The 10,751-nt window shown below is 56.7% G+C and overlaps 1 protein-coding gene across 1 annotated transcript; it reads left to right on the top strand.

Moving 5' to 3' along the window:
* Positions 1–270: 270 nt before the first annotated feature.
* Positions 271–7,222, top strand: LOC138805074 (heme-binding protein 1). The gene is made up of 4 exons (XM_069989650.1): positions 271–464; positions 1,680–1,818; positions 4,537–4,717; positions 6,286–7,222. Exons 1-4 carry the CDS (start codon positions 387–389, stop codon positions 6,455–6,457), a joined length of 570 nt encoding a protein of 189 aa, XP_069845751.1. The 5' UTR covers positions 271–386; the 3' UTR covers positions 6,458–7,222.
* Positions 7,223–10,751: the final 3,529 nt, after the last annotated feature.

Genomic DNA, 10,751 nt, shown 5'->3' with positions numbered 1-10,751 from the left:
AGGGGCGGGGCCGGCCCCGACCCGCTCGGCCACGCCCTCTGGAGGCGGAGCTTTATCTGGCCCCGCCCCAGCCCCTCCAAGAGCTTCCGCCTCGGCGCTCCCTCTGCGGTGAGCGGAGCCCAAGGAGCCCCCGCCCCGCTGCACCGAGAGCTTCCGCCTCTGCTACCTCCCAAAGGGACGCTCCGGTGGGCGGAGCCTACAGAGGTCACGCCCCTACCACCTCTCTGAGCCTCTCGGGTGAGAGGACCCACCGGATACCACGCCCCCTGTTCAGGCCACGCCCATACGGGGGCGTGGTCTCCGAGGCAGCCCCCGTTCCCGGCCGCCGAGGCCGCTCAGAGCCCCGCAGACCCCGGGCCCGCCCCACGCCCGCGTCCTGCGGCGACATGTTGGGCCTCATCCGGAACTCGCTGTTCGGGAGCGTGGAGACGTGGCCGTGGCAGGTCCTGAGCACGGGAAGCAAGGTCGGTCCGCGAGGGGCGGCAAACCCCGAAACGTGCATCCTGGGCCTGGAGGGCAGGGAGGGGGCGGGCAGGAGGAGTTGGGGGGCCCTGGGGCCCTGCATCGCCCGGCTCTCCGGGTCATGTGGTCGCCAAATGATGAGGGGGAGCCTGGGCCAAGGGTGCGGGGTGCAGGGCTCGGGCCTGGGGTGCGGGGTGGGGCAGGGGCCACCACCAGGGGCCGGAAGAGTCCTGTCCAGCTCCGTCCAGCCCTGTCCAGCTCCATGCGCCCCTCACCCAAGGCGAGGCAGGCGCTGACCCCAGCCTGGACCCCACCTCCCAGACGCCTGGACTGCAGGCGTGAGCCCCAGGGCATGGTGCGGGTGGGAGATGGCCTGCGGAAGGTCAGGCTTCCACGTCAGGGTCACCGGGGCGGTGGGCCGGCCTGTGGGTTTGGGAAGCCTGTTGCGTCCGGCTCGCACTGACCCTCGTCCTGCTGAGCCAGCAGCTGCTCTCTGCTTATCTGGAGTTCCTTGACACCCCAGCCAGCTCACCCCATCTCTCCTGCCTCGAGAGGGAAGCAGGGCCTTGAACACTCACTTTTAGGGAGGAACCGGGGAGCCTGACCTCACATGGAGCAGAATCCACCCCCTGACCGTGTTAGTTTGCACGTATTTGCACAACCTGGGCCACTTTGATAAGACTACTGGCGTTTCCTATCAGCCCTGCCTCTCCACCCGTCCAGCCCTGTCCCCAGCCAGGGAGCAGGCACCGAGGCCTGAACACCGAGCACTGTCTATCTGCCAAGGACTACAGGGGTTTGGGACCTGAGATTCTTTCCAGGATGAGAGGAAGTCTGCCCAGAGACACAGTCTGGCTACTTGAGGGAGGAGCTGGCCTTTCTTTTTCTTTTCTTTTCTTTTTCTTTTTCTTTTTCCTGTCTGTTGTAAGGCTTGAACTCAGGGCCTGGGCATTGTCCCTGAGTTCTTCAGCTCAAGGCTAGGGCTCTACCACTCTACTTTCACAGCGCCACTTCTGGCTTTTTCCTCTGTGTGTGGTACTGAGGACTCGAACCCGGGGCTTGCAGGCTAGGCAAGCACTCTACCACTGAGCCACCTTCCCACCCAAGGAGGAGCTGGTTTGTGATCAGGTCCACAGGCAGATGGCTGCCTGCAAAGCCCAGCTCCGCGGTGGCCAGGCCTTCACCCCTTCTCTCCCATGGTGTCTCCCCTTCTCCAGGAGGATCTGTCCTATGAGGAGCGGGCCTGCGAAGGCGGGAAGTTCGCCACGGTGGAGGTGACAGAGAAGCCGGTGGACGAGGCACTCCGGGAGGCCATGCCTAAGGTCATGAAGTATGTGGGTGGCTCCAATGACCGGGGTGAGTACCTAGGGACCCCCTTGCCCCCAGAGGACAGGGCAGGTCTCAGGGCCGAGTTCCGCCCCATCTCATACCAAGGCAGCTGGAACTCCCCGTTCCTGAATCCCACCTCCTTCCTGCACCCCATCCACGAAGCTCTGGGGCAGCCGCTCTTCATCAGGGGCACCCTGATGGGTGTTCGCTTGTCACCCGTTATTTGTAGGGTGGGGTCTCACTTCCTGCACGGGGGGCACAGGGGTGAGGCTGGGGGGTGGCCTCTCCAGGAGACGTGGAGGTGGGGGACAAGAGAGCACAGTTAGGCTGTGGCCGGGGACCCAAGCCCGAGCAAGGTCTAAAGGGAGCCAGGACATCCCTTCAATAGGAAACATGGAGGTTGGAGGCGTGACTCAGTTGGTAGATCGCCAGCCAGTGAGCAAAGTGTCACCGCTGCCACCTTCTGTGCAAATACAGCTGGCATTTGCATGTGGCTCAACTGTAGATGTTTATTTTGCCAGTCCTGGGCCTGGGCGCTGTCCCTGAGCCTCTCTGTGCTCTAGGCTGGCGCTCTACCACTTGAGCCACGGCAAGAGTTCCAGCATTTTCTGAGTAGTTTATTGGACATAAGAGTCTCATAGACTTTCCTGCCCTGGGCTGGCTTTGAACCGCGATCCTCAGATCTCAGCCTCCTGAGTAGCTGGGATGACAGGCGGGAGCCACCAGCACTCAGTAACTGTAGATTGTGTGTGTGTGTGTGTGTGTGTGTGTGTGTGTGTGTGTGTGTCTCGCAAGCATGCATGTGCGTGCACGCTTAAAATTTTGTAGTTAATTTCATGAATATATATATATATATATATATATATATATATATATATATATATATATATATTACCATGGGGCAGGGTACCGCGGTGACACATGCCTGTAATCCCAGCTACTTGAGAGTTGGAGAGGACAGGGCAAAGTTAGTGAGACCCAACTTGACAAACAAGCAGGTGGGGGTGGATCCTTTCTGTGAGAGGCCCAAGTAGGAGGATTGGTGTCCGAGGCTGTCCAGGCAGGGAGAGGGAGACCCTGTAGCAGCCAAGGGGCTGGTCAGAGCCAGCCGGGCGCTGGTGGCTCACGCCTGTAATCCTAGCTACTTAGGAAGCTGAGATCTGAGGATCCGGGGTTCAAAGCCAGCCCGGGCAGGAAAGTCCATGAAACTCTTTTTTTTGGGGGGGCGTCCGGTTGTGGGGCCTGAACTCTGGCCTGGGCACTGTCCCTCAGGTCTTCAGCTCAAGGCTAGCACTCTACCACTTGAGCCACAGTGCCACTTCCGGCTTTTTTCTTTTTGCTTATGTGGTGCTGAGGAATCGAACCCAGGGCCTCATGCATGCAAGGCAAGCGCTCTACCACTGAGCCACCTTCCTAGCCCCGTCCATGAAACTCTTATCTCCAATAAACCACCATAAAACTGGAAGTGGCGCTGTAGCTCAAGTGGTAGAGCGCTCACCTTGAGCTGAAGAGCGCAGGGACAGAGCCCAGGCCCAGAGTTCAAGCTCCACAACTGACCAAAAAAAAAAGTGTCAGAGCCCTTGCCCTGCCCGCATAAGGCCCCAAGTTCAAACCCAGTGCTGCCGTGGTTTAAATAAAAATGTTCCGGTAGAGAAGTGGCGCTGTAGCTCAAGTGGTAGAACACTAGCCTTGAGCTGAAGAGCTGAGGGACAGCGCTCAAGCCCAAAGTTCAAGCCCACGACTGACCAAAAAAAAAAAAGCATAAATTATACCTTACTGCATTGTTGGTGGGAGTGTAAACTTGTTAACCACTTTGGAAAGCAGTATGGAGGTTCCTCAAAAGACTCCACATAGAGCTCCCCTATGACCCAGCAATCCCACTTTTGGGCATTTACCCAAATGATCACAAACAAGACCACACTAAAGCTACCAGCACGACTATGTTTATTGCAGCATTATTTACTATAGCTAAGATATGGAACCAACCCAGATGCCCCTCAGTAAATGAATGGATCAAGAAAATGTGGTATATATACACAATGGAATTCTATGCCTCCATCAGAAAGAATGACATTGCCCCATTTGTTAGGAAATGGAAAGGCTTGTAAAAAATTAAGTGAAGTAAGCCAGGCCCAAAGAAACATAGGTCCCATGGTTTCCCTTATTTGCAATATCTAGTATATGTCTGAGTCAAGCAGAAAAGGTCAGATAAGATGATGTTAGGGAAACGAACCCTAAGATATGTATTCAAATGTTTTTTCTTTCATGTGATTGTTTCTAACAGATTTATAAGATTATTTCTTCGTTGCTTTGTATGTCCCTCCCCCACAGTATAACCCCTGCTTTCACTGTATTTGATGTTGATATAATTTGTGGAGGGGAAGGGGAAAAACAAATCGTTTCAATAGGGATACAGGTGGACCCATTGCAACAATGAGATGTACAAGTCATTATGTCGAAAATGAACTTTACAACTTTGGTGGGGGGGTGGTTTGCGGGGAGGATCGGGTGGGAGGGACGGGGGGAGGATGGGAAGGGATGGGTAGGGGAAACAAAGGAGGAGGCTACAATGCTTGATAAGAAATGTACTCATTATCTTGCCCATGTAATTGTAACCCCTCTGTACAGTATTTCCACAATAAAAATAAATAAATAAAATGTTCCGGTAGGACAAAGACGAGTACGTGCTCCACCACCCTGAGCCAGCCCTACCTGAAGGCCGCCTCCTTTTCTGTGTGTTCCCAGGGATCGGAATGGGGATGACGGTTCCCATCTCCTTTGCCGTCTTCCCCACGGACGACGGCTCCCTGCAGAAGAGACTGAAAGTCTGGTTCCGGATTCCCAACCAGTTCCAAAGTGACCCGCCGGCCCCGAGCGACGAGGCGGTGAGGATCGAGGAGAGAGAGGGCATCACGGTCTACTCCACGTAAGGACAGGGTGCTGGGGGGCCGGGCGTGGTCCCCCACAGCCCTCCTGGGCCTCTCCACCAGCCTTGGCCTTGTGTTTTATTGTTGAATTAGCTCAGGGAAGCCGGGCGCCAGGTGGCTCACGCCTGTCATCCCAGCAACTAAGGAGGCTGAGATCTGAGGATCACGGTTCAAAGCCAGCCCGGGCAGGAGAGTCTGTGAGACTCTGATCTCCAGTGAACCACCAGAAAACAGAAAGTGGAGCTGTGGCTCAAGTGATAGCGTGTCAGCTTTGAGTGAAAAAACTGGGGCTGGGAAGGTGGCTCAGTGGTAGAGTGCTCGCCTAGCATGCAGGAAGCCCTGGGTTCGATTCCTCAGTACCCTATACACAGAAAAAGCCGGGAGTGGCGCTGTGGCTCAGTGGGAGAGTGCTAGCCTTGAGTGAAAGAAGCTCGGGGACAGCGCCCAGGCCCTGAGTTCAAGACCCATCACAGACACACACACACACACACACACACACACACACACACAGATCTTCAGGGCCCACCCATGTGCCCACCTCGCAGTAGAAGGCAGAGGCGTGGGTTGTGGCCAAGGGTTTGGTGGACTGTTTGGGCCATGCTGGGGCTTGAACCCCAGAGCGTCCCCGGGAGTCCCCGCTTCCATCCCTGGGGCCCCTGTGTCCCCCCCCCCCCCCCCAGGGACCATGGCTGTGACCCCGCCCACAGGCTTGGGCGAGGCCTGGGTCTCCCAGCTTTGTGGCTTGGACTCTCACCTCTCACGGCTGTTCCTCTTGTGGCCACTGGGGGTCGCTGCACACCTCAGAACGCAGGCCATGGGTGGAAGGGCCTGGGGTTCTGATGAGGTCCAGCCCTGTGTGGCGGGTCCTCCCAGCCTCAGTTTCCCCGTCTGCAGCATGGGGTGGGAAGTCCTGCTGGGAGGGGCGGTGCAGGGGCAGCTGGGGTGGGGGGGAGTCCAGAAGAGAGAGCCCATCCTCTGTGCAGCCATGGTTCCCGAGGGAGGGGGAGGGAGGGCAGGCTGGTCCTTCCAGCATCTTCTTCCTCTGCTCACACACCTTCTGCCAGCTCAGCTTCACTGAAGCCCTGGCCCACTCCCTCCCCCACTCCCTCCCCCACTTCCTCCCCAGCCTCACCTCCTCCCCTTGGCCTTAGGAGCTCATGGGCTGGAGGGGGCAGTTGGCATCTGCCCCCCCTGTGTGTTTGTGGAGTGGTTGCCACCCAGCTGGGGGGCGGGGTCCTGGCACTGGAGGGATGCCCCACTGTCTGGGCTTCCCTCCACCCCCGTCCCCCCGGCCCTGGCGGGAAGCCCGGGTATCTGTGCTTGGTGGCTGGGCACCGGCTTGCCCTTGAGACTCTTCTCTCCAATGCACCACCAAAAACCCAGAAGGGAAGCTGTGGGTCAAGTGGTAGAGCACCAAGCCTTGAGGGGAAAAGGCTCAGGGACAGCGCCCAGGCCCTGAGTTCGAGGCCCAGGGGTGGTATGTGCACGTACACGTGACCCCTGGAGGAGGGAGGGGATGGGGCCGCAGCCCCCGCCCCGCTCACCTCTGTCTCTGCTGTGTGCACAGGCAGTTCAGTGGCTACGCCAAGGAGGCGGACTACGTGGCGCACGCTGGCCAGCTGCGGGCAGCCCTGGAGGGCCGGGTCACGTGCCAGGGTGACGTGTACTTCTGCGCCGGCTACGACCCGCCCATGAAGCCCTACGGCCGCCGCAACGAGGTCTGGCTGCTACGGGCCTGAGAGCCCCGGCTGGGCCTCCATGACCCCTGACCTCTGTGACCCCTGACCCCCCGCCGTGGACCTCTGACACCCAACCTCCACCATGGACCTCTGTGACCCCTGACTTCCACCGTGGATCTCTGACCCCTGACCCTTGTCCTTCAAAGATGATGCCTGCGTTTTTCTGGGCTGGAAATGGCCAAGCAAGAAAATCATGTGACTGCTGGTGGCTCCCGCCTGTCATCCCAGCTGCTCAGGAGGCTGAGATCTGAGGATCGAGGTTCAAAGCCAGCCCAGGCAGGAAAGTCCTTGAGACTCTTATCTCCAATGAACCACTAGAAAACCAGAAGTGGCGCTGTGGCTTAAGCGCTAGAGCGCTCTCCTTGAGCTGAAGAGCTGAGGGACAGCGCCCAAGCCCAGAGTTCAAGTCCCACAACCAACCAAAAAAAAAGAAGGTCCTGTGGTACGCCAGCAGCCTTTCCTTATCCATCCGGGTGGCAGAACTCCTGGTTTTCTCATTACTAGATGGTATTTGTGTGAGCACGCCGGCCCTGGGGCTTGAACTCAGGGCCTACTGGGCTAGCACTCTGCCACTCGAGCCACAGCTTCACGTCGGGCTTTTTGGCTGTTCATTGGGGGTGAGTCTCCGGGCTTCCCCGCCGGGGCTGGCTGTGAAGGATCGTGGTTTTGATGGTGAAACGTGATTTGCGCCCAGCCCTCACTGCCGACTTCCAAGAAATCGTGAAATCCGTTGTCTTCAAAATAAAAGCCTGTGCCTTAAGCAGACACGATTGTCCCGGATGTGGAGTCTTAGAGAGGATCTACAGGGGATCCAGGAGGACCCAGGGTTCTCATTGGAGGATGGAACCCGGAGGGCTCCTTACTGGACCACGGCCGTGTTCCTCGCCCACGGCTGCAGGGTTAGGGGTGGGTGGGGGGATGATTCCACGGAGCTGGTCCGTGCACAGCAGCCGGTCGCTTGTTTAAGGAAGAGCCCTGCGGTTTACACTGGCTTCTCCACTCCCCACAGAGTGGCTTTGATCTGGAGTGCCATCATTAAAGCTTCCTGGCAGGCCGCCGCCATGGGTGTGTGTATGCTTGAATGTCATGAATTTGAGCTTTGAATTTATTTTTCTGATTAACCCTGGGCTTTTCCCGGAGACTGGAATCCTGTTTATTTGGTGGTAGTGGTGGTGGTGGTTCTGGGCCTTTGAACTCAAGAGCCTGGCCTGCTATCCCTGAGCTTTGTTGCTCCAGGCTAGCGCTCTTCCACTTGAGCCACAGCTCTGCTCTGGCTTTTTGCTAGTTCACTGATGGTAAGTGTCTCGGCCTTTCCCGCCTTGACTGTGATCCTTGAACTGTGAGCCTCAGATCTCAGCCTCCTGAGCTGCTGGGGTGATGGGTGTGAGCCCCGAACACGAGGCCTGTTTCCATTTTGTGCGTATGCATTTTGGGGAGGTGGCGCTGGGATTTGAACCCAAGGTGTCATTTGGGATGGGGCGCTCAGCATACCCTCTCCCCCACCTCCACCCAGGCTTAGGAGTGGTTTGACTCAGCAACCGCTCAGGTGCGTAAATGTGTGGGAAGGGAGCCCCAGCACCATTGTGTATAAGAGATTCTGTTTAGACACCATGGAAGGATGGGGCACCTCAAAAAGAAAGCTACAGGCCAGGCGCCAGGAGCTCACGCCTGTAACCCTGGCTACTCGGGAGGTTGAGATTTGAGGATTGTGGTTTGAAGTCAGCCCTGGCAGGAAAAGTCCAATGAGACTCTTCTTTCCCAATAAACGACCAAAAAGCTGGAATCAGAGCTGTGGTTCAAGTGGTAGAGCAACAGCGTCAAGCACAAAAGCTCAGGGAGGGACAGCGCCCAGGCCGTGAGTTCAGGCCCCAGGACCAGCACAAACTAAAAAAAAAGTAAGAAGGAACAGAATGGGGCACGTGGTCCCTGGGCGGGTGGGAAGGCTGGAGGAGGAGGAAGACTACCGAGCCTCGTCCCTCTCTTCAGAGTGGTTTGTGGGGACACTTCTACACCCCCTGCATAGCCCAAAGCCAGCGTGTTCACCCGGAGATGCCGGTTCCCCTCCTTCCCCGGCCCTTCGCCAGCTCTGTGTATTGGCATCTGACAAACACAGCTCGCAGCCTGGGGTCTAGAACCCGGGTTTCCGCCCCCTGCGCGGTTGCGGGGCCTGGGCTTGGCCACGCCGCCTCCCGGATCCCATGTTGGCATGCGGAGGAGTCTATCAGGACCTCTGGGCTGTTTTATCTCCATCTTTCATGAACCACCTGTCACCGATGCATGTTTTTGATTCATCAAAGGTGCCCTGTGCTGTGTGTCCCCGCGGCCACGCAGGGGTGAGTCAGGGGGGGAAGGGGGCAGGGGGAGGTATCTGCAAGACGGGTGAATTCTGTCACCCTGACTTTACAATAGCGATAATTAGTACCTAAGCTCAGGCCCTTTTATCTCAGGTGCTCAGAGGCTTGCGAGTTATTAGCCGGTTAATTTGCCCGCCTCAAGCTGTAGCAAAGTCAGAGGTCAAGGGTGAGGCCGGTGACTAACACAGTTGGGGGGGGGGGAAGGCCACCCAACCCATCCTTGTTGGAGAAAGAATTCCAACACTCACTAGGCTGTGTGTGTGTGTGTGTGTGTGTGTCTAGGACCAGGACTCAAACTCGCCCTCTAATTCCTTTCATTCATTGGCTGGCACTCCACCCCCCGAGCCACGCCTCCCAACCAAAAGCACACAGAGAACCTGGAATCCTCCAAAAACAAAATCTAGCCGGGTGCTGGCGGCTCACACCCATCATCCCAGCTACTCAGGAGATCTGAGGATCGTGGTTCAAAACCACCCCAGAGAAGGAAAGTCTGTGAGACCAGAAGTAGAGATTGGCCCAAGTGGTAGAGCACCAGGCTGGAGCAAAAGAAGCTCAGAGACAGCATGCAGGCCCTGACTTCAAACCCCAAGACTAGCACCCAAAATAAGTGGAATCTCACCTGTAACCTATAAACCTAATCAAGGAGATAAGATCCAAGCTCATGAAACACATTAATAAATCTCTTTTCCATTATTGCCCATTTCTATTTGTTTATTACTCAATGCCATTGGTAGATTAACAAAGTAGAAAAATTGGATTTTTCACCAGGCACCAGTGTCTCACGCCTGTCACCCCAGCTACTCAGGGGGCTGAGATCTGAAGATCACGGTTCAAAGGCAGCCCAGCAGCAAAGCCCATGAGACTCTCATCTCCAATGATCCAGCAGAAAACTGGAAGTGGTGCTGTGGTTCAAGTGGTAGAGCGCCAGCCTGAAGTGAAAGAGCCCAGGGACAGCACCCGGGCCCTGAGTTCAAGTCTTAAGACCAGCAAAAAAAAAAGGAAGAGAAAGAGGGAAAACAGGAGGAGGAAGGAGAGAAGAGGATCTCATATTCATTAAAAGAACCAAGGAGGAGCTGGTGGCTAGGGGGACGGCAGGCCGCACGCATCATCTATCCAGCACCTCCTGGGCCTGGGAATAAACCGGAAGCCTGCTCCAATGTCCGGCGACAGCCTCGGGCAGCGCAGTGCTGGGACTCTTGTCCAGCCCGCCCAGCCAGACATCACGAGGAAGGGTTTCCCAAGGCATAACAGAATAGGGAAAGCCAGTCCTGTGTGTGATCCTTCCTGCTCAGCAGAGCTCAGCCGACTTTGTTGGAAGGCATCCTCCTGAACCTTAGAACTCAAACTTGAGGAAGTCTCTGGAAATGTGTGTGTGTGTGTGTGTGTGTGTCACACACATGCGTGCCAATCCTGCAGCTTGAACTCCGGGCCTGGGCGCCATCCCTGAGCTTTTAGTTCACTCAAGGCTGGTGCTCTACCACTTGAGCCACAGCTCCACCTCTGCCTTTTTGGTAGTCCATTGGAGATAAGGATCTCACAGGGTGTCCTTCCCCTCTCTCCCCCCCAGGGCTGGTTTTGAACCACAATCCTCAGATCTCAGGCTCCTGGGTAGCCGGGATGACAGGCGTGAGCCACCGCGCCTGGCTTGAAATGGCTTTTTTAGAGCATCCTGCCGGGCATGGGACCACTGGTGTGGGCCTCTTGTAGCTTGAATTGAAATCTATGGGTGGAAAAACACCCTGAAGCTCACACACACGTGCACACAGGCGTGTGCACACACACACACACACTTGGGTCAACACGAGAATGAGAAATCCCCGTTTTCACCCCGAAACGCAGCCATGGCTGAAGAATCGGGCTAGGCGTGTCCCTCGGCCCCTCCGGGCGTTTTTATAGGCCGGGCCGGGTCTGGGTGAGGCTGGCACCGCTTCCGCCCATTT

This window comes from Dipodomys merriami, unplaced genomic scaffold (genome assembly GCF_024711535.1).
Source record: "Dipodomys merriami isolate MVZ:Mamm:240054 unplaced genomic scaffold, mDipMer1.0.p SCAF_384, whole genome shotgun sequence".
Lineage (NCBI taxonomy): Eukaryota > Metazoa > Chordata > Mammalia > Rodentia > Heteromyidae > Dipodomys > Dipodomys merriami.
Note: the sequence above shows the minus strand (reverse complement) of the source record. Positions and strands in the feature narration are given on the sequence as shown.